The following is a 23,953-nucleotide window of genomic DNA, read 5'->3' as shown; positions in this document are numbered from 1 at the left end:
CGCCGCTGCTCCCCCTCCCTCCCAGGCTTCAGAGCCTGGGGGGAGGAGGCAGGGCTGGGGATTTGGGGAAGGGGCGGAGTTGAGGCGGGGCTGGGGGTGGGGTAATTAAAAAACGGGGGGGGAGGGGGGGGAGGGGCGGCCAAAATTATTTTTGCTTAGGGCAGCAAAAATCCTAGAGCTGGCCCTGCTCCCGGGACAGGAGCTAAGGGGCTGGGCAGGAGGGATCCGCAGGCTGGATGTGGCCCGCGGGCTGTAGTTTGCCCACCTCTGTCTTAAGTCAAGCACATGCTAAGTACTACATCAATCTGTGAGCAGTTACTTTTATAATTGTTTTCTGGCATGTGAATATCGTAGTGATAGATAACTTAGAAGTACCTTAAAGAACTACAAAATATGTTGAAAAGTAACATTAAAGACTCTCCAACTCAAAAGCAAGGAATTTCACAGTTCATGTTTAAAGTGCATAGCTGACCTCCCAGCCCTAATTTCACACTAAGTTTTATTACTCTCTCCTGTTTTTATTTTATAAAAAGTGCTCAGACATAGGAAATACCATAACAAAAAGACTTCCTGTCCACTCAGTTGTGTATTTTCACAAACAGAAGTCAATTCCAGATGTTTCAAAGACAGACTTAAGACCCCCACAATGCAACTAATTCTGAATGACTGTTTCACCAGTAGATGGGGAAAATAAGATTTTTCTGGACCCCAGATGGCATACATCAGACTCTGAAGCTTACAATTTTATCGTAGGCAGTGTAACATTAGATGTTATTTTCACTCAAATTAATAATTCTTAAATATAAAGATGGTGTTGATAATGTTGGAGCAGCAAGGCTAGGCACTTACAAAAAAAATCAGAAAATGTTCAAGTTAAAATTGCATGTGCAACATTGAAAACCACAGTTTAAAAAACACATTTGTCCAAAATTGTTTTACCTACTAGTTACAAGTAGGTATAAAGATTAGACTAATCCTTTTGGAATTATTTTTTTAAAATAACATTTCTAATTTTTCCTACTTTTTCAATTTTACAATGTGTCAAAGAGGGAACTTTTCTAGACAGGAGACACTAACAAGAAGCCTGAGTGATGGACCAGATGTTGCTGCACCAGAAAGGAGTAGTTTGAGGCTGCCAAGCATTGCACTTCTATACCCTTCCTTGGATCTTTGATTCTATTGAGCCTAAGATTAAGAGGCCCTATACCAGGGATAACAAGGCTTCAGAAAAGAAAAAGAAAAAAACAGAGTGTGAATCTAACAGACTCAGGGCTTGGATCCAAGGAGACTCCAGGGATATTTCTCTTTGCAAGGCCTGTATAGGCTTGGTAGATAGTACCAGGGAAGCCAGTCTGAAGACTCCTTAGACACAGTCAATGGTTCTATCCATCTTATGAATATTCAGAAGAACTTTCAGATCCCCTTGAATCACAGGATGCTATCAGTGTCAAGGGACAACCAGAACTCAACTCCTGCACGAAGTCCTTGACACAAAGGAAAGATTGTTGCTTCCCACTGGATCCCTGTACATCTATGCTTTTTTCCTGGTAAATGGAGGTGCTGAGATGATGTCAGATCCCTTGGAGAACTCTGCTGCTCTCCTTGAGGAAATTGTACCCTAATAGCTAGGTCTGAAAAATTTAAAGCTCTTGAATCTGGACAAGCCAGATTCTTCTTTGCCAAGAGGACTTATTTTTTGGGAAGAGATAGTGAATATCATTCCAAGAGTTGAACAACCTGAATCTGCAACACCTCCCACAGGAGATTCTCTGAAATGCAAAGGTTTCCATAAAGCCTACAGTCGTTTTCCCTACATGCTGGTGTGAAGACAAGTAAACAAATTGGACATCCCATCCTCAAATGACCTTCTCCTGGGCATTATAGACAAAGGATGCCTTGGTTCATGTCCAACACTACATCAGCACAAGAGCATTTCATGAACACTGGCTTCTTTGCCCCCAGATCTGCAGGTCTGGCTTCACTATAGGAAGCTTTGTTTACATTTATAAGATTTTCCAAGTGAATATTTTCAACAACTTAACCATCAAAAAGTTTAACTAAGAAAACTGTCCCAATGCAGGGAAAGGGGATGGGTTCCAAGTTCACTGAAGCTAGTAGAAAGAGAAACTGAGGAATGGTCAGGATATGGGGCTTTTTATTCGATCAATTCTAGGACATAAGATCGAAAGCATTCTTTTAAAGAGTTCCATTACTCATCTCATATGTAAGTCCTACAATTTGAATCTGCAGTGGCAATGTATACATTACTAGCAAGTATCCTCTTTCCTTTTTACATGAGCTGACACTGTTATACTAACTACTTTAAAGGGCATTTAAAAAAAAATACTATCAACATACATATCCTGTGATGGAACAAGGAAATACAAGCATATTATTATGAATAGGCCTTGCCTCATTTCAGAAATTAGATGCTAAGATATTTCTAGGTTCTTGTTTCTTACCTTTAAAAGAATTTAAGTGTAGCTGTGCTCCCCTAATTTCATCTTTAAAATATGGGAGGGTCCTGCTAAATAATTTGGGACTTTATATGAATAAAAGTGTTTACGTTAGTGTTTTTCTCCAATAAGTATTCACCACTTCCTCACTGCAGCCCTTCTGCAGCTCATGTGGATATCTATCTCACAAGGCAGGAATTTTGCAGAAAGTCTCCTGTATAGTCTAGATCTCTTTCTAGAGGTGGCAGAACCCTACAGAAGACTAATGGAAACAGGAGATCCAATTCTGAGGGAAACTATTAGTATGACCAGTGAGGGGAGGTTGGTGAGGAAGCTAACAGCAGTGCTTAATTTGTAATGAAAGAGGTGCCAGGACTGAAGCAATTTTTTCCCTTTCATACTTTAGGCAGCAAATCCAGAGGTGCCAGGGCTCAGACCTGGCAAGCCCTGGATAACAGCCACACTTTGGTGAATGGTAAATAGTCACCAAACAGCAACCTGAAAAGAGCAGTGGATGGAGTTACCAGGAGCAAGGAAGGAACCACAGGCTTCTTACCATAATGGCTTGGCAATCAAAGCTTTTGGCACTAAAAATACTAATAAAGTAGCTGCACAGTCATACCTTCACCCCCTCTATACTGTCAGAAGCTACCTTCCATCCTGCTGCTCTCCAGCCTTTAAAATAAGAAACCTCCAGTCCTTCCTGCTTAGCATTACATCCTTTACTGGCTTCAGCTGTACTCAACAGCCTCTGCTCCTTCACATTCCAGTTTAGAAACAACTATTCCAGGTCAAAGCAAATCTGCCACATCCCTCGTTACTAGCCCCACAACTTACGATTCTACTAACTTGTTCCAAGGCCTCTCCATTCCTTTCTGTATATAAAGGAAAAAAAATTATTGGAACTACAAGATACCAGCTCTCACTTCCTAAGATGAATGTTTCCCTGTCTGTCCTATATCTCCTACTGAATAAGGTCTGCGATCAGGAAATGGGGATATATAAGAAACCAAATAATTTTCATTTAAATATATAAATCTAATTGTTTGATTAGTCAAGAGCCTCCCACATTTAAAGAAGTGTAGTTGTGACTGAACTCTAACAAAGTTTTAAGGAAAAATTTTAATTTTTAAATAATACCTTTTAATTACTATAAACTGAAATTATTTTGTTTTACAAAAGTAACATGTCAAAAGCAACAAAAATAGCCACATTACTCAGCTAACAGATGAACAATTTACCCAAGGCATATGGGTATCTGGCATAACTGCACACCTTGTATGTTACTGAAAATATAACAGCCTCTCTACCTCATTAGCCTCGCTCTGCTGCTGTTCCTTCTTTTTTCTCCTCTTTTCTTTCTTCTTCTCATTTGTAGTTGATTTTCCCCCTGAAGCTTGAGACTTCCCAGCACCTCGACCACTTCTTCCCTTTCCAGTCTCTGAATCAGAACCACTACCACTATCCACTTGTAATAGAGCAAAGCGAGATGCAGTAGTGGGAACTGAACTGATTACAGCTGAGGCCATTGTATGGTTTGAGATTATTTTGAGGATGACTTCTTATTCAAAGAAAATGCTTCCTGGGAATGTAGCAACAAAAGAAAGAATAAAGGAATCACACTATTCTGCTGTACAAAAACTTTTTGCAATAGCACATGCCTTCACATCAACAATTCAGACATGTCAATTATACAAGCTTTATGTAATTTGGGGACAAAAGACTTCAGGATAAAATTGTGACTCATTTTACTTTTGAATTAACTATTTTGATAGTTTAATAATTATAATGTAATGTTTTAGTATTAATATATGAACAAAAACAATGAAAGTGAAGGTTGCTTACCAGTAACTGGAGTTCTTTGAGATAAGCCTCTACGCACATTTACACTTTTAGAAGATGTAGCAACAATGCAGCAAACAGAATCTTCTCAAAGCAGTGCCCATTGTGGCACCTGCCTGCTTCTCTCACTGCTCCTAATGTTCTGGGAGCCAGAGTATAAAAGTGGTTGAGGCACCCCTACAGCCTCAGCTCCTTTGACCTGAGCCTAAGAGTCCAGCAAAGAGACATGATTCCAGGAAAGGAAAGTGGGTGGCCAGGTAGTATGAATTTGTAGAGGCAAGCTCATCTCAAAGAACTCCAGTTATTGGTAAATAACCAATATTTCTTCTTCAAGGAGCTGCTGTACATTCCCACTTCTTAGAAGTTTAGCAAGCAGTATTCTCCCCCACAGAAAGCTTAGCTGAGGAGTTCTAGGTGAATAAAGATTGTAATACTGTTCTCCCAAACTTTGCACCAGATCTTGAGGCTAAATGTAGGGAGTAAACTTTTGTAAATGTGTGTAATGAGCTTTAAGTTGCAGTCCTACAAATTTCAATTATGTGAATGCATCTAAGACATACCATCAAAGTCACATTTATCCTAGTGTAGAGGCTCCTTGAAGAAGAAATAGAGGTTATTTACCAATAACTGGAAGGGGGGCACAATGAGGTAATCGGGTGGCGGGAGGAGCTGGTGAAGGCCCAGGATCAGGAGAGGGCTCTGTCTGACAAATGAAGCAAATGGGCTCTGTGCAGGAGATCTCAGTCAGTGAGACCCAGGCTCCTCCAATTGCCACAGCTGCAGCAGCCACCAACCAGCAGTTACCCTCCTCTTTTGGGGAGGCTGGCAGGGACTCTGCAACCGGGAAGCAGAAGGCTGCATCCCAGGAATACTAGCCTCGCTGTCGGAGGGGGCCCAATCTTGACCCCAGCCCTTAGCACTGTGTGATGCTTCCCAAGGATACCCAGGGTTGTGAGGCCCTTCGCTACCACCTGCCTTTAGCATGAGGGAGTTTTGTCTGCGCCTGCTGTGGATCAGCTCCCTGACTCCACCAACCTCTGGCAAACACAAGCACTGCCTTCAGCATCTCCGCAGGCCTCACTGTCTCTGTCTAGGTTAGCGATAAGCATACTCCACCCCCCAGTCCTCCAAGTGTCCCTCTGGAGCGCTCAGCCCATGTTCCACTGAACACTCAGACCCTCTGCTCCCAAAGAACCCAGCTTACAAGAAAACTCAGGATCAGCACTCTGCTTAACACACAGCCCTTAGATTATTTATAGTGAAAACAAGAATAAGTTTATTATCAAAGTAGAGAGATTCAAATGATTAAAAGTAAGATTATTGGAAACAAATGGTTACATATAAAACAGAAACGTACACACTTCCTAGAGTGTGAATTTAATTCAGAGGACATTCCCGTATCTCCTACAGGATAGCTTACCCCAAGTCTTTTTCCCCAGTGTTTTCAACCAGGATCGCTGAGATCCCTCTTTCACAAGATCAAGCCTGCAGGCAGCTTGTCTTCACAAGTATGCCAGTCTCTCTCTCTGCACCCCGAGATGTACAGCGGACCAGACCTCTGACCTTCACCTGAAAACAGGATTATCTCTCCCTCTCCCCCTTACCTCTTCCTGTTAATCTCCCTTCTGAAAAATCTACAAACTCTTCATTAGCATTTGACTCACTATGCTAATAAACCTCTGTTGTAAGACACTCAATAAACAATGGTCCACCAGGGAGACAAGAGTCTCACACTTCCCATCTGGAGAAGTTTGTCTCACAACACAGTAGCTTTTAGTGACTTGCCTTTAACTACAAGACCTAGAGAACATAATTTTCAGCATGAATACATAACTCCTCATATACTTCCTGTACATACATCTCCCAGTGATTATGATAACCAGTGTGAGACATGCTTTTAGTGAAGACCTGACATGACTCCTTTTTGGTGTACCCCTTTGTACTCCTCTGTGAGCTGGCATCAAGAGGTCCTTGAGTCACACACAGCCCCAGGGCAGAGCTCCCCTTCCCCCATGCTAGACACAGCCAGGCTGAAGGCCTGGGGTTAGCAGGAGGCTGTATCCAGCAGGTGTGCCAGTCCTCCCAGGGTGCAGCCTTCTCCCCTCTTGACCTTTGACTCTTCAGCACAGCCCCATTTGCTTTCCCTTTGCAGTAGGGGGATCAGGATGGGAAAGGAGCCAGGTCCCAGTAGTTGAAACCGACTGTTACAGGGGATTCCTCAACTTCCTCAACTGCCCCATAGGGATTACCTCTCCCTACTCCTGTTGGTACTGGGCTCCACTCTCCCCTGCATATCAGTGCTTGAGTTATGGGGGGGAGTAAATGGGCCCTTAAGGATGCAGATGGTCCTGAAGGCAGGATGGGGTGAGGTGCCAACATATATCTTGGGTGGCTCCTGTGCTGACATGCTCTGCACTGCCAAGCCAAGCCCAGCTGCGGCAAACTGTCTTCTCCCTTCTGCCCTGCCTCCTTCTTCCTTACCTGTTAACCTCCACCTTCTGCCCATCTACTCGCCTACCTCTAACTCTCCCCGCCTGCCCGCACTGCTTAACCCTCTTCCCCTACCCTACCCCTATCTCCGGCCTTGGCTACACTGGCAATTCACAGCGCTGCACTTGCTGCGCTCAGGGGTGTGAAAAAACACCCCCCCGAGTGCAGCGAGTGCAGCGCTGTAAAGCGCCAGTGTAATCAGCGCCTGCAGCGCTGCAAGCTATTCCCCTCGGAGAGGTGGAGTACTTGCAGCGCTGCGAGAGAGCTCTCGCAGCGCTGGCGGCGCGACTACAGTTGCGCTTCACAGCGCTGCCGCGGCAGCGCTGTGAATCCGCGAGTGTAGCCAAGGATCTCCCGTTACCCGACCTTCTCCCCCACTCAGTAAGTCCCCTTCTGCCTGCCACTATCCCTTACATCCCTGCCTTTTGCCCCATCCCCACCTACTGCCTCTGCCTTTAACCTGCCTTTCCCTGATTTCTGCACCCAACGAACATTCCCTAGCTCCCCTGCTCGTCTCCATCTACACTAAACCGTGCCATCCCCATCTCTGCCCCCTCTCTTCCACTGATTCCCCCCAACCCACAGACCCCACCTCCCAGGACTGGGCTTTTACCCCCTAATTCCTTTGGTTCCCTGTGGTGACAGCTCCCATTCTCTGACCTCTTTTCCCCAGACCTTCACTCCACACCCTGGTCCCCAGCTCACCCAGTCCCCAGCCTCCACTGTGCCCCTGATATCTTTTCCCATCTCTATTCCCAGCCTGTCAATGGAGGAGTTGTGGCCAGTATGGCCTGAGCTGATCTCTGCATAGGAACTGGCCAGGACACTGAGCACTGCCTTTTGCTTCCTGCCAGGATGAAGAGGTTTCTTCAGCACCAGGCAGCGTGAGAGCCTGGGATCTGCCAATGAAGCACCAACCCTAGGCAGCAGGATCTGCTGTGGTCAGGGAAAACCCTTCCCCACTACATGGAGGGCCAGTGCTGGGATCCTTGATCACTCCAGCAGACTCCTGTTCTCTCTACAGACCATCCCCAAATGCATTCTAACTCCCCCCCGCCAAGGGACGGCGGCACTTGCTGAGGTTCTCCTTGTAGCTCTTGGCCTTGTTGCTGGCCAAGGAGGAAGTAGTAAGGAGGGGAAACATCCCTCACCCTCACATGCCTTTGAATAAGTCGGAAGTGGAGTAGCCCCTTAAAGTATTAAGGGGGCCTGGACTCCCCAAATTTACCCTTAATTTGAGCACTGCCACCTGCTGTGCTTCATTTATTTATAGATAATTTCCTGGTTTTTAAATGTTTGAATAAAACCCATTACATTCTGGGAAATGAAACTAAATAAAAACATTTTAAAAATTAAAGGCCTTACTGGTTAGGAGGCTGATTTGTTTTCTTCTTGTTGTTTCTTCAAAATATTGTTGATAAAATAAGAATTCCCCTTCAGAAAAATCCTGTTGCAGCCATTACACACGGGTTTTGTCCCACAGATCTCAAGATTACCTGTGCATAATATCAATGTGCTCCTGCCACATCAGCACTCCCTAGCTCCAGCGCTACATAACTCATGTAAATGTGACATTTCACTCAAATGGCCTTTCAGTGTGGAGAGATCAGTTGCTTTGATGTTTGATAAGTGTGAATGAATGGAGCATTTTTTGAAGTGTGACGTGTATGATGCTGATCCTGGGAAAGGAATAAAAGAAAAAACAGGAGATATGATCCTTCCTACTTGAACTTGGGATTCACATTTACTGGTTCTGATGAAAATCCTCAACCACAGCGTGTTGTTTGTGCTCAAGTTCTTGCTCAGGACAGTATGAAACCAAGCAAACTAAAATGTCACTTCAGACATGCCCTCAAAGAAAAACCATGAGATTTTTTTCCTAATGAAAGCTCTTTCAACCAAAAGGACAGATGAAGAATGCAGTGCTACCCTCCCAAAGCACTTGTAGCATCCTATGCTGTCTCATACCAAATAGCAAGAACTGGAGAATCTCATACCATCGCTGAAAGTCTTCTGTTGCCATCAGCAATTGAAATGGCATCAATAGCAGGTGGAAGGAAAATTGCTGACCAGCAAAGTCTTACTCCACTATCTGACATCACGGATAGCTGCAGAACTGCTGATATGGCAGGAGACGTCGAGGAGCAACCAATTGAAGCAGTAAGGCAAAATCCTTTTTTCATACTACAAATTGATGAGAGTACTGACTGTGCCAATGCAGTACAAATGAGGGTTTCTGTTTAATATACAAGCTCATCTGAGATCAAAGGGGACTTTATTTTGCTATTCTGTCCCAATAAGAACTACTGCTGAGAAACTGTTCAAAATTTTAGACCAATACATGACAGATAAAAAACATCAAATGGAATTGTAGTGTTGAGATGTGTACAGATGGGGCAAAAGCCATGACTGGATGCAGTAGTGAACTTATTGCTTAGTTGAACGCTGTTGGACCATGCTGTATATGGTGCCATTGTTGTATGCACAGGGAGGCACTAGCCACAAAAGTGATATACCAAAAGAATCTGCCAACTCCTTGAGGAGTGCTGTTATGTTTTTGATCAACTCTGAATCACCACTTCACCATCACTTCCTTGAGCAGCACTTCCAGGTTTTACTGGATTATTTGGACAACATATTTGACAAACTCAATGAAATTAACCCTTCTTTGCAAGATAAGAACTGTAATGAACATTTGAATTATGCACAAAAAAGTACATAGCTACTGCAAAGAGCAAATTTTTTTGGCAAAGCTATGTGCTGCAAGACAATGTAGTTATGTTCCTGACACTGTCTTCTGTCATTATGGACTGTGAAATCTTGGTCCTAGAAGTTAAAGATATAATTCTGGAACATTTGCATCAGTTTTGCACACAATTCAGAAATACTTTCCCAAAAGAGAGGCAAATGAATTGCAGGATATCATAGAAATGTAGGGGTGGAACGGAACTCAAGAGGTCCTCAGGTCCAGCCCCCCACGCTGAGGCAGGACCAAACCCGCACCATCCCTGACAAGTGTTCATCCAACCTGTTCTTAAAAAACCTCCAGTGATGGGGATTCCATTCCCTCCTTTGGAAGCCTATTCTACTGTTTATCTACCCTTATAGTTTGAAGGTTTTTCCTAATATATAACCAAAATCTTCCTTGCTCCAGATTAAGCCCATTACTTCTTGTTCTACCAATCTTCAGTGGACGTGGAGAACAACTGTTCATAGTCCTCTTTATAACAGCCCTTTTATTTTAAGACTTATCACGTCCCCCCTCAGTTTTCTTTTCTCAAGACTAAATATGCCCATTTTTTAACCTCTCCTCACAGGTCAGATTTTCTAAAATTTATATCATTTTTGTTGCTCTCCTTCTGGTAGCTACGCCCCTCATGGAGGTGGTTTTTTTAGAGCACTGGGTTTTTTTAGAATGCTGCGCCGCGACCACACAAGTCACGTTAAAGCACTTTAGCGTTGCCAGTGTAGACTAGCCGTAAGTCTCTGGAAGGCTTTTTCACTTGTATAAAGTTACTCAGGGATCCCCTCCCCTCCTCACTCCCCCGCCTGCTGCTAGCTCCCGGGCGCATATTCCCCTACCTGCCCCTTGCAGGTGGTTGTGGGAGTCTCAAGGAGGGGAAGAGGCAGGGGGAGGGTCACCATGGCCCAGGTGTAGGGTGGCTGCGCTAGGGGCTGTCTGACCATGTTGTTGACTCATTCAGTTTGTGATCCACTATAACTCCCTAGATCAGTGGTTCTCAAACTTTTGTACTGGTGACCCCTTTCACACAGCAAGCCTCTGAGTGCAACCCCCCCTTATAAATTAAAAACACTTTTTAATATGTTTAACATCATTATAAATGCTGGAGGCAAAGCAGGGTTTGGGGTGGAGGCTGACAGCTCAGGACCCCCCCCATGTAACAACCTCGCGAAGCCCTGAGGGGTCCCGACCCCCAGTTTGAGAACCCCTGTCCTAGATCCTTTTCAGCAGTACTACCACCTAACCAGTTATTTATTCCCCATTTTATAGTTGTGCATTTGATTTTTCCTTCCTAAGTGTAGCACTTTGCACGTACCTTTATTGAAATTTATCTTACTGATTTCAGAACAATTCTCCAATTAGTTGGGGTCATTTTGAATTCTAATCCTAGTTCAAAGCCTGCTTCAAAAGCCATTTTCAGAGCACTTAATAGCAAAGGCCAAGATTACCATGAATATAAAGGAGAAATTGTCTGACATTGCTGTTAACTCTGTTTTGAGAGATGATTTTAAAGTCACGCCTCTTGATCAGTTCCAGCTCTTAATTCAAAAACAATTCTATGAACTGTCTTAAACAGCCATCAAAATACTTGTTCACTTTGCATATCTGAGTGAAGTGAGTTTTTCTTTGCCTATTTGCATCAAAAGTAAGTATAAAAGCTGCTTGAACACAGAGATTGATCTGCGGTTGAAACTCTCAGAAATCAGACCAAGACTGCACAAACTGTGCGCTAGCAAACAGGCTAATCCTACTCACTGAGACAAAGGTGGGTCATCAAGTATTCTTTTATGTTCAAGGTTATTCAGCAGCAGAGTAGTCATATTGTGCTATATATGTTGCTTTCTATCTTAAACAATACGTTATTAGCCAAGATAAAATCCTCCTGCACTATGGAAAAATACTGTTTCTTAGAAAGAAGGGGCTCCACACTGGACTTGAATCTCTTAAGGGGGGGCTAAGCAAAAAAAGTTTGGGAACCTCTCTCCTAATGGAATAGACCTCAAGTCTCGGTAGCACATTTTTGCTAAATTTTAACACTCCTCTCTATTGAGCCTCATCTGTTTGGACAGGCTTTGGGAAGTGATGTCATTATGGTTCTCTTCATAAGCAATTAAAAGCCTAGATGTTTTGATATATTACTGATCTATTTTGGCAAAAACATAACATTTAAGATGTATAACTTGACTTCTCTTCATATGGGAGTGAGGTCTTGGAAAGAATAATAGTAGATTGTCTGATTAAGGTAGTCATCCATCAGCACCCTGGGAAAGGATTTAGGGCGAGGACAAAAAGATCACTTCTTCCTTATGGAAGATTGTAAAGGAAGGATCAGCTACAAGAGCCTGAAGCTGACTGACCCTTCTCCAGAAAATGGAGATAAGAAATGTGAACTTCTCAGAGAGATTGAAAAGAGAGCTGACTCCCAGAGGTTCAAAAAAGGGGGCTTTATCAGTCCTGCGAGAATTAAATATAGTTTGGAGGAACGTGTGTGGTGTTTTACTCAGTGGAAAGATGTTCACGTCTTTCATAAAACCTTTTTCTAAAGTAGAACTAAAACACATTAGTTACTTCTACATAGTAAGCAGGAAGGGACTTAAGATAATACTATTCGATTTCCTATAACGGTATTAAGTGCTTTTTGACTGAAGACACTGGAACTGTGGTTGGAGAGGGTGGGTTTTTTTTGTTTTTTTGTCCACAACAAAAATACCTTCACTACTACAAGTACAGTAACCCCTCGCTTAACGTTGTAGTTATGTTTCTGAAAAATGCGACTTTAAGCAAAACGATGTGATGCAAATTCAATTTCCCCATAAGAATTAATGTAAATACGGGGGGTTAGGTTCCAGGGGAAAAAAATTCACCAGACAAAAGACTATAGTTTTTTCACCCCCCTGAGCCAGCAAGTTAGAGAACTATAAAATGTAAGTGTAGATAAGCCCTTAGATTGTCACAGCTTGTGACAATTCTAGAAACATGGGGAAGGATGCTTGCTATTAAAGGGAATTGGGGAAAATGCACAGAAAACATCGGTTCTCCACTCCAGAATAACATCTGCTACTCACTGACTATCTATTCCTGCTCTGAAGAACTTTTTGCATCTGGCCGAAAAGAAATCTCTCTCTGAATGCCCTCATTTTTAAAAATCCAGCCTGCCACTGTTTTAGAAATCACTTGTCTTGGTCCTGGAAGATCTGACTGATCTGATCTGCTAAAACAGTGGTCCCCAAATTTTTTCCTCACACCCCTTCCTTATCCCTATCTGCGCTCCCCCTCGGAGCTGGGAGCAGGGCCGCGGCTCTGGGAGGTGGGGGCGCACACGGGGGTAAGAAGGCCAAGGCTGGGGCCACAGCTGGGTGCAGGAGTGGACCCTTGGCCAGGGGTCAAGGCCTACCTACAGCCATGTGCGGAGCCCCGGGCCGGCAGCTGGGCCCGGGGCCAGGAGCAGAGCTGGGCGGCGCTCCCTCCCTGCCCCCTGTGGGGGCTGGTCCAGACCCCAGCCGCACCTTCCCGAACATTACTCCATGCCCCTCTTCCCCAGGGGCTGTGCCCTACAGATTGAAGGTCTCTGTGCTAAAATATTGGAGATGTCTGAGATGATCACTGAAAGAGGCTGGAAGTGCAGAGAATATTCCCATCTGAATAATGTTCCTACGATTCCATCACTTGAAGCAAGTGAGCACCTTTTTAGGTATTGTTAACAAGAATAATGTCTTCCATATTTAGAACATAATGATGAGCTACCTAGTGTTACAGAGGTTTCATCCTCAATCAAGCATATGGAGTACCATAAATGGCTGAAGTCTCAAGACCCAACTGACCAAGGTAAGAGATCATTTCCTGATCAGAGTTCTCAGACAGTAGAATCACAGAATATCAGGGTTGGAAGGGACCTCAGGAGGTTACCTAGTCCAACCCCCTGCTCAAAGCAGGACCAATCCCCAGACAGATTTTTGCCCCAGATCCCTAAATGGCCCCCTCAAGGATTGAACTCACAATCCTGGGTTTAGCAGGCCAATGCTCAAATCACTGAGCTATCGCTCCCCGCTCATGGTTCTGCATATATTTAGGTACCTATGTTCTATTAGGAATACTTTCCCTTGTGCCAAATCCAACATAGATACACAATCCTTTTCCACACTATGCTGCCTCCAAACCCCTCTTCAGGGACCCTTCTCATGAGACAGTATGAAGGGCATAAATGCATTCTCTTCTGGGGCTGGGAACAACAGAAGAATAATATGAGGGGGAAAGGGTTTCTATTAGAAATGCTTTTTGATTCTTCAAAAGAATCAGAGGCTATTTTGGATCTCAAAGTTAAATTCCTTGATCAGAAAGCTCAAGTTTCAGATTGTTGCCCTGGACTTGAGTGTTCTCAAAATCAGACATTGGTATGGCAGCCGACTTAAGGTGGCAGAACATACATGTCTACCCTATACCTGGATGACTTGTTAGTTTAGGCCTCATCTCAACAACCTCTAACAGAGTCCACGCAGACGATCTGCCAGCTGTTTCACCCTGCCATCTGCATTACCCTGACTCAGATTGCCTTTACACAACGTTCAAAAACTATTCAGTATCTGAGTGAAGTGCTTATTTACATCAAAAGTAAGTATAGAAGCTGCTGTCTTTTTTTGGGATAAAAAAATATTTCTAATAGAAACCTTTCCCTCCCTCATCTCCTTCGTTTATTGTTCCTAGCTCCAGAAGAGAATGTATTTATGCCCTTTAAACTGTCGCATTAGAAGGGTCCCTGAATAGAGATTAGGAGGCAGCATAGTGTGGAAAAGGACTGCATATCTATGTTGGATACTTCAAATTGCCATGGATATGATCTAGTGATAGTAGAATATTTTTATATTTCTAAAGGTCAGCACAGTAGCCAATAGGAGCACTACATTTAAAATCTGTTTCAGGGAGACAATATTAGCAGATCCAAAATATAGCCCATTTCCCTTCTTATTCATTTGCAAAGTCAGTAGATTTCTTTATATATGAACACACTTTCCATTAAAATTAGCAGCATCTGAAAACTTCTGAACAACAGTACTGTAACAATCCATCTTGTGACAGAAATGTTATGGCAACAGATTTAAATTTCAAACATCCAAGGAGCTATGAACAGAAAGCATTTAAAACTTTATGAAAAATACCATGGCAGTCTCCTTTTAAACTGTTGTATAATGTATATCAAGCAGGCTGACAGCAATTTTTTAACCATCATCATTAGAATTGTTTTATTTACTAAAAGTATATTATAAATGTAAGGAACTTGATCCTGGTGGTCGGTCTTATTTATTCCTTCCTAAAATGTTTTGAAGTTTTATTTTATTTTTACAGCAAACAACAATGTATCAATGCAAGAGCAGAAACTGCCATTTAAAAACTGCTCATTTTTGATCCAACCAAACTGAATCTACTCATTTTGGTCAAGATTTTCTAAAAAATAAAGTGATTTTGGATGCTCTACCCAAGATACCTTAAATGGGCCTGATTTTCATATAGTGCACAGCAAGCAACTTCTTAATGTCAAGCTCCGTTAAGGAGTCACATCTGGGCAGCCAAAAATTAAGACACTCAAAAATACTATCGCTTTTGAAAAGTAGGTTTGTTTATTTTAAAGGTTGCAGGGTTAAATAATGCAAACTCACATTTCCAAGCTCTCAAAATATTTTTTAGCATAATGACATACTATTTCTGTCATACAACGTAGCAGTGTTTACAACTGGAAATACACATGAGCAGTTATGATCATGTGTGATAAGCTCAAATGCATATGTGCAAAAGGGCAGTTACAACTTTAACTTTCAAATTTCCTGTCTTAGGTACTTCGTGCAACTGTAACAGTCCATTAACTTAGTTTTTTTACATTTAGTTTCCAGTGTGTGTATATATGTAGGGCATTTTTATTTTGTTTCAAAAGAAAAGTCCCCAATTCTCTAACACATACCAGTCATTGATCTTCATCATTAGTGAACTCTGCACTAAGAAGCACCAAACAGCCAAAGTTCAATGCATCTTATTACTGGAGACCTTATGCACATTGCCTTATCTCGCATTCATATAACTATGAATGCAGCTCAAGAAAAACACCTCCAGCCACTTGACCAGTGCTCTTCTCCCTTTAAATCCTCCCTTTTCTGTAGTTTTATCTGAGACCTTAAATCTGCATTAAGTAGCTTAAATCACTCTAAATCTTTAGAGTAGCTTAAACAGATTAAACCTATAAGGTCTTACCTTAGACCCCAATTCTGCAATGAGCTCCACCCCTGTACCCACACAGAGTTGTACTGAAGCCAAAGGAGTCTGGCTCAGAGATCCACCTCTGCAGAGCTTGTTGCAAGATTGGAGCCTCAGTCTTAAAAAGTTTAAACTGATCTAAGGTCTTAGGTTTAAACTGGAAAAAAAATACCAGGAGATACCATGTAAGTGGTCAAAAAGGTGGAAGGAGAGCCAAGTGACATAGCTGGGCAAGAGATGATATAATACAAGTTGGATTTGGTTAAGCTTTTCTTAGTTCAAGATTCTGATCACTAAGTAGTCATAAATATCCTAAATATTCATAACTGTACAACCACCAGACAAGTTTTCCCTAACCCATTATTTGTTTTGGGATACATCATTGAGACTTAAAATCAATCCAAGATTAAGAAAATCAGTTTCCTAATTTTTACAGTTATGAAAGTTTGGGAAAACAAATTTTGAAAGGTCACACTCAACCTACCATGCATCCATGCACCACTCCTTTACCAAAAACATACCCATATAAACAACTCTTATATCTTTAGTAAATCCAAAACATTTTTGCCAGCCAAGCAGAGGCATTAGTGCTCATTGTCTGCTATGACCAAGCAAAATCTCAAGCTTCAAACATTAGCAATTTTTCTTGTATTCTTCTGTAAAAATGTACAGTTAGATTTGTTTAAAGAAAAGAGTCAGAAGTATTTTTCCATCTGCAGTGACCCAGAGCACATCTAAAGGGATTTGGCTCAAGCGTTGGGAAAAGGCCTCAAACAGGTGAAGTTTCCATTACACACAGTGAACGTTCCAAACGTGTGAACACACGGGGCTTATTTTACATATCCTCGGGCCCAGCGGTAACAGGCAGAGCTTGGCCAAGCACTGACCAGGGAGCAGAGAATGAGCTGTGCGTATCCAAAAGGCCAAACGCTAGAAAAAAGTCACTGTTTTCAAGAGAGGGGACCTAGAGGCAGCAGGAGGGCCAGCGAAGGCCGAACCTCAGGGCGCGTCCCGACGGGATCCCCACGCGGATGCGGGAGGGTTAGTTACCAAGACACCCGCGCTAGCACCGGCAGGATTTAGCTGCGGAGCGAACAAAGCCCTACATGTCTCAAGCAAGGACGGGCGGACCGGCCCCGGAGGGGAACAGACTCGACGTGACCCAGCAGGGCTCTCCCGGCTGCAGTTGCCCTCAGCGCTTGGAGCAGCTAGAGACCACAGCCCCCACCCGAGAAGCAGCAGCAGAGCGGCGCCCGAGCCCGGCACTCCCTCGGGCCTGGCGAGAGAGCAGCGGCGAGTGCCGCGGGCGCAAACGGCTTCTTCGCCAGTAACACCACCCCCCAAATAGGCCCCACTCCGGCAGGGGCAGAGTCCCCTCGAGCCCGTCCCTCCTCCTCGGGGAGGCCGCAGCTTGCGAGCGGGCGGCGGGATACTCATCTGCGCGGGGAATCGGCACCAGGGGAAGGGGCGGGGACGCGATAGGGCAACTTGAGCCCCGGGGGCCCGCGGAGGCAGGCGGATGGACATACTGTGGCCGCAGCGCTCACTCCTTCTCCAGGGCGGGGATGCTCCGGCTCTGTCCCCAGCAGCGGCGAGACTGTCAGTGTCACTATTGTCTGCTACCAGGCGGTTACAACGGGTCTCGAGGGACGGGGACGGGCAGTTGCGGAGGAGCTCGCGCCGCGGTGGCGAAGGGAGGGGGCACGCTGGTCGCTCGCGGGTTTGTTTATTTACCTCGTTCGCTGGTTGGCTGGGTCGGCGGTACCAGCGCGTGCGCAATAAACACGACATATGACGCACAGTTCCGAGCGGAGGGCAACCACCCAGAGCGGGTACGGGCGCCAGGCTGGCTCAAAATGCCTAGTGAGCCGGCCGCGGGGCCGAGACGAGGGGAAAAGGCTGTCTCTGATGAAGCACCACTTCCCCACGTAGCCCTGGTGGTCTGTATCAGCAAAAAGAACAGGAGTACTGGTGGCACCTTAGAGACGAACACATTTATTTGGGCATAAGCTTTTGTGGGCTAAAACCCACTTCATCAGCATGGGTGGCTCTATGTATTTTGCCGCCCCAAGCACAGCAATCAGGTGGCTTTCGGCGACATGCTTGCAGGAGGTCCGCCAATCCCACGCCTTTGGCGTACCCGCTGCCAAATTGCCGCGGGACAGGCGGACCTCCTGCAGGCATGCCGCCGAAGGCTGCCTGACTGCCACCCTCACAGCGACCGGCAAGCCGCCCTCCGCGGCTTGCTGCCCCAGGCATGCGCTTGGTGCGCTGGTGCCTGGAGCCGCCCTTGTTCATCAGATGCAGTGGGTTTTAGCCCACGAAAGCTTATGCCCAAATAAATGTGTTAGTTTCTAAGGTGCCACAAGTACTCCTCGTTCTTTTCACTTCCCTACATGTACAGGAGTAGCCATATGCTGCCCTGCCGAGCCACATGCCATCTCCATGCTAAAGGATGATGCTGGCGGGGGGTGGGAAATGGAAGCCAGGCCGCGCCATGGGCCCTGCCCCCTCCTGCTTCCCACCCAGCTCTGCTGCCAGGGAGGGAGCTGGTGCTGGGCCACCACAGCCCAGCTTGGTGGTAAGGGCCCGCTCTGCCGTGTCTGTCAGCGCCCTGCGCAGCAGCACCATCAGCATGACGCAGGCTTAGGCCAGCTCTCGCAGAGTCCTGCATCACTATGGACAGCCTTGCTGTAAAACCAGGGATGGTTTCCTAGCTCGACCTTGGGGGTGGGAGAGAGGGGGATCATCCCTCGGGTTGCCACTGTGCAGCCCGCGGAGCGTGAGTAGGCAAGCGGCGGGGTGGGGCAAGCCAACAGCTGGCTGGCCGGCTGGCAGGGTAGTGAAGAGGGCAGTGGCAGGCTGGGGAGTGAGGGTGAGCCAGCGGCAGGGGGCGGGGGCAGCGGCAGAAGGTAAGAGGCCAGCGGCGGGAAGGCAGGTGAGCTGGCGGCGGGGAGAGCAGGCGAGCCGATGGCGGACAGGCAGGTGAGCTGGCGGCAGCGGCGGGGAGGGGCTGAGGAGGCAAGCCAGGGGGGTGGGGGGATGACGAGCTGAGCGGGCGGGCAGTGGCGGGGGGGGGGCAGGTGAGCCGGCAGCAGGGGAGAGGGGCTGAGGAGGCAAGCCAAGGGGGTGGGGGGATGACGAGCTGAGCGGGCGGGCAGTGGGGGGGGGGGGAGGTAGGTGAGCCGGCGGCAGGGGAGAGGGGCTGAGGAGGCGAGCGGGCGGCAGGGGAGAGGGGCTGAGGAGGCGAGCGGGCGGCAGGGGGTGAGGAGGCGAGCCGGGGGGGTGGGGGGGATGCTGAGCCGAGCAGGCGGGCAGTGGCAGGGAGGCTTTATACTTGGGGGCGGGGGTGAGGAGGCGAGCGGCGAGTCGGTGGCTGACCTGTTCTACTGATCTTGTCTCTTATAAGAATTGGTCCTTTTTGCTGCTTTTCTCTTGGCTGGGGGTTGTCCCAATGCTGCAAAGAGGGTGTTCCCAAAGGAAGGTGCTTGCTTCTATCCCCCGAGGCCGTCAGTATGTCTCCTCTTCTGTAGTCAGACCATTTGACAAGTTTGATTGTCCTTGGTCTGGCTCCCATCCCCTCTCCAAGGGTTGCAGCTGTCTGGAGGTGCCTGCCTTCCACGCCTTCCTCATTTACACCTCATTCATTCAACAGGGTAATTGATTACAAAGTGGGGGGAAGATCTTATTCTACTTCTAGCAAAAAGACATTTTTCTTTTACCTTAATTATACTACCTTAGGGGGCCCGCTATAACATATTACCAAGGTTCAATACCGCTGTTTTGGCGGGGCGGCGCTGGGGAAGGAGGGTTTGTTTCCGCGGGGTGGGAGGCACTGGGGGGGGGGGGGGGTTTGTTTCCGTGGGGCCAGGTGGCGCTGTGTGTGTGTGTGTGTTTCGGGGGGGCTGGGCGGCACTGGGGGAGGGGTGTTTTGGGGGGCCAGGAGGTTTCGGCCCTCAGCTGTTTTCTTTGGAGTAATATGGCCCTTGCTGCTTTATGAGTTGTGCAGGGCTGCACTACATCATCTTTTGGGAATGATGCATTGTCAAGTTTAGCACTTGGAAATAAATTTACCACTATCCCATCTCTAGTACAATTCTTTGCATCCCAAATTTCTATATATAGCAGGCTTTTACCCGTCTTTATACTTATGTGACCTAAAGCATTTCAAAAGGAGTTGCATGTTGCTTGCTTAAAATGCCATTTGTTTATACAGCTCTTGCTCTTGATAAAAGTTTTTGTATTGCCTCTTACTCCCAAAGTGAAATTATCTCAGAACTCAAAGCTTATTTACGTTTTCAATAAGGTGGTTTTTTTATACCACATTTCACATTTTTAAAATTATATTTTAACAACATTTTAGTACGTTTTTGGACTAACTTTTTCTTGAATAATATTGGTTTTGTACCCACATTTCCTTCTGATCATGGGCACCACTGGAGATGCCTATGCCTCCCACAACAATTTCCTATATAATTGAAAATGTAACGATTTGTTTACCCTACAGAATGACACCTTTACAGTTTTCAAACAGTTAACTGAACTGTTGGATCTTGTAATTGTGAAATACATCCAACATGGCTAGCATAAACTCACATCATTTCCTTTAATCATTGCAATATCTGTGCATGAGAGGTACCTGTCCCATAGATCCTAGCACAGCTCCCCAAAGCTAAGGTTTGTGTTAACAATTCACTTGGATAGGTGATGTACTTCTATTTTTTAAAAAATGCAAACCGGCTATTACCATTTTTTGCTGTATTTAGAAAAGTTAAATGGCATTGCTATTGCATCAAAATACGTTTTGAAACAAAAAATATCTTGCATGCCTCAATTACACCTTATAAAACAGAAAACTCACGAGCGTAAGATTACAGAAGCTTCACCAGCTCAAAACAAAGGAGTACAGAAAATGGCACATTGCATAGAGTGGGAACTAGGGTAGTATAAAAGCACTATGGGATTTTGCTGAGAGGACCAATTCTAACATTGCAGCTGCAGTACTAGTATTTTAGTCTATATTAGGCCTGGATTAGTACAGGGTAACCCAATGCAGTGGTGAGCCTTGCTAGAAGTAAGAGCAGTTGTAATGATTTGGCAACAATTGGGCTTTGTTGCAAGCACTTGTTTGTAGTCTAGAGGTGTGCTACACATGCCAGCAATCCCGAGTTTTTATAATATAGACAAAGGTTAATATTATTCATGTAGAGCTAGCTGCGTTACTTAGCTGTTCTCAGCTAGGAGATTTTTAGGGTTCCATCTTGAAAGAGATCCTATGCTAATCTTTAACATGACAATGAAGGAATTATAAATCTTGAAATGTCTGGAAAGCCTGTGCAGTATTCACATTTCAAGATTAAATAACTTGTCTTTTAAGTTAAAACAAGAGAAAAAAATACCAAAAAGGCACCACAAAGAAGTGCCTAACCATTTATTTATTAAATTCAGAAGTTTAGTGCTTAGAGACTGAAAATAAGAATATCATCAAACTTAGCCCTGGTTTACACTGGGGGGGAATCGATCTAAGTTACGCAACTTCAGCTACGTGAATAATACGTACTTAGGTCTACTTACCGCAGCGTCTTCACAGCGGTAAGTCGACTGCTGCCGCTCCCCTGTCGACTCCGCCTGTGCCTCTCGCTGCGCTGGAGTACAGGAGTCGACGGGAGAGCGCTCGGGAATCGATTTATCATGTGTAGGCTAGATGCGATAAATTGATCCCCGCTGGATCGATCGCTGCCCGCTGATCCGGTGGGTAGTGTAGACATACCCTTACTCTGAAACCAGTACAGAATAATCCTCCTCAACAAATAAGAACTGATTTAAGCCATTTTTCACCTAATAAAATTGCCTTTGTGCAGAATTTGTATACCAAAAGTCATCCCAATATGACTAAAAATGATTCATGCACGGTGAAACTCACTGTAATGCAGAGATGTATATGAAGTCTTAGGTGCCTCTTAAAGCTCAACTTAAGTTCCTAAAACCAAATCCTTGTCCTATTATAGACAGCAGCGAAACTCCCACTGATTTATGGGACAGGGATTTAACCCTTAATATATTGTTTAAGTGGGTGCACAGAGCCTTGTGCAGAACATACGCATGAGATTAATTTCACTATGGTCTATACCAGGTGTGGGCAAACTACAGCCCGCGGGCCGGATCTGGCTCACAAGCTGTTTTAAGCCGGCCCACGAGCCGCACCACGTGGCTCGACCCCACTCCGGCCGGGGCACTGGGTCGGGGGCTGCACCATGCGGCTCGGCCCCACTCCAGCGCTCCAGCCAGGGCACAGGGTTGGGGCCACACCCCACGCAGCTTGGCCCGGCTCCCGCTGGGTTGCTGGGTCGGGGGCCGCACCACGTGGCTCGTCCCCACTCCGGCCGGGGCGCTGGGTCGGGGGTCGCACCAATGGCTTGGCCCTGCTCCGGTGCTCCAGCCAGGGTGCAGGGTTGGGGCCGCACCACGCGGCTTGGCCCCACTCCAGCTGGGTCAGGGGCTGCACCACGCAGCTCGGCCTCGCTCTGGCGCTAAAGCCGGGGCGCTGGGTCGGGGCCGCACCATGTGGCTCCCAGAAGCCACAGCATGGCCCCGCTCCGGCTCCTATGCACTCCACTGGCCCCCTGCGGTGCTCCAATGGGAGCTGTAGGGGCAGTGCCTGCGGATGGGGCAGCATGCAGAGCCGCCTGGCTGTGCCTCCGTGTAGGAGCGGAGAAGGGACATGCCACTGCTTCCGGGAGCCACTTGAGGTAAGCGCCGCTTGGAACCTGCACCCCCTGAGCCTCTCCCCTCACCCTAACCCCCTGCCCCAGCCCTGATTCCCCTCCCGCTCTCCAAACCCCTCGTTCCCAGCCCAGAGCACCCTCCTGCACCCCATACCTCTCATCCCCTGCTCCACCCCAGAGCCTGCACCCCTTCCCGCACCGGAACCCCAATTTTGTGAGCATTCATGGCCTGCCATACAATTTCTATTCCCCGATGTGACCCTTGGGCCAAAAAGTTTGCCCACCCCAGTCTATACTCCTAAAAAAGCGGGTCTATAATGGAAAAAGCAATAGACCTCCAGCACCCTGTTTATTACTATTGTGTTTAGATATTGTAATAAATCTAGAATTTGGACTGGAAATCAAGTTAGCTTAACTTCAAATGCACAGTGCTACTCAAGCAACCAAACAGTTTTTAAAGGTCTGTCTCTTTTTTGCAGTTAAGTTTTAGCATTGACATAACAGCTGAAGCAACTGTCAGAAGAATGGTGGCCAGGTAGATCACTGTAAATTAACCCCTCATATTCTTTTTACTCCCATATTGCACATTAGTGAAATGTCAATATAGGCCATAAATGCCAATTAGTGAATAACATCAAGACAATACAAAGACAACCAATAAATGGCTGATTTGTGGGACTTAAAGAAAGTCTTGTAGTCCCTCTTATATTTACCAATAAAAACCAGGAATAAATCATGTAGTGGGAGAGGAAAAGTTAAGAATGTTTTGTTCACACCAGCTCTAATTTCACTCAAATATTTATACTAATCGGAATTTAATCATTCATTTAGCATATTTGTTTTTTCCTCCCTGTGTCACTGCTACCCTTGTCTCAGGCTCTCTTAATTCTGTTTTCATATATAGACTGCCAGAACCCATTCAAAGCTCATAATTCTTCCATTTCTCTACTGCGTAGTTCCAAGTCTTCCATTCAAACCCATTCAATACATCTAAAACTAAGAGGGACAAATGCAATTTCTACTATATGAGGAAATATATACACCATGCACAATGTGGCGTGGAACCAAATCTGATATAAAGTAGGTAAAACATCTTTTAAAACTTGCAACAGGTTTTAAAGATCATTATAAGTTAATGCCCATTATGCTTGGATAAGTAAATAAACCTCCCACCCAATCCTACAGAAATTCACAGAGCATCTAGTGACACTTAGTAGTGACTGAATCATTCTATCCTACATTTTAGTCTGCTTTTTGAGCCCATATGGACACGGTTTGTTTGTTTTTTGTGTGTAAAATACAAAGCAAAATCAAACCAGATCTATTTAAATGCAGGCTAACACACAAGATAGTTTGAGGTATATGATAAAGGCTCAGTATGTGTCTTTAACAGGTGTGTTTCAGATAGCTGGTACTGTGATATAGAAAACTGAAATTAAGGTTTTTAATACATTTAC

The 23,953-nt window shown here is 45.5% G+C and overlaps 1 protein-coding gene across 6 annotated transcripts in view; it reads right to left on the bottom strand.

The window, feature by feature from the left end:
* The window catches only part of GKAP1 (G kinase anchoring protein 1), a 48,091-nt gene extending 30,595 nt beyond the window's left edge, over nucleotides 1-17,496 (bottom strand). For 3 of the 6 annotated variants that reach the window (XM_065406080.1, XM_065406082.1, XM_065406083.1), the window contains exons 1-2: nucleotides 17,301-17,496; nucleotides 3,767-4,038 (exon numbers count right to left, since the gene is read on the bottom strand). In XM_065406080.1, coding sequence (XP_065262152.1) covers nucleotides 3,767-3,985 — 219 coding nt within the window. In that variant the 5' untranslated portion in view covers nucleotides 3,986-4,038; nucleotides 17,301-17,496. Of the gene's footprint in view, nucleotides 1-3,766; nucleotides 4,039-8,153; nucleotides 8,352-17,300 lie in introns of those variants that run through there. The other 3 variants (XM_065406084.1, XM_065406085.1, XM_065406081.1) reach the window with 2 other exon arrangements.
* Nucleotides 17,497-23,953: the final 6,457 nt, after the last annotated feature.

Source organism: Emys orbicularis, chromosome 6, assembly GCF_028017835.1.
Source record: "Emys orbicularis isolate rEmyOrb1 chromosome 6, rEmyOrb1.hap1, whole genome shotgun sequence".
NCBI classification, from domain to species: Eukaryota; Metazoa; Chordata; order Testudines; family Emydidae; genus Emys; species Emys orbicularis.
The sequence above is the reverse complement of the archived record's forward strand: the minus strand, read 5'-3'. Positions and strand labels throughout refer to the sequence as shown.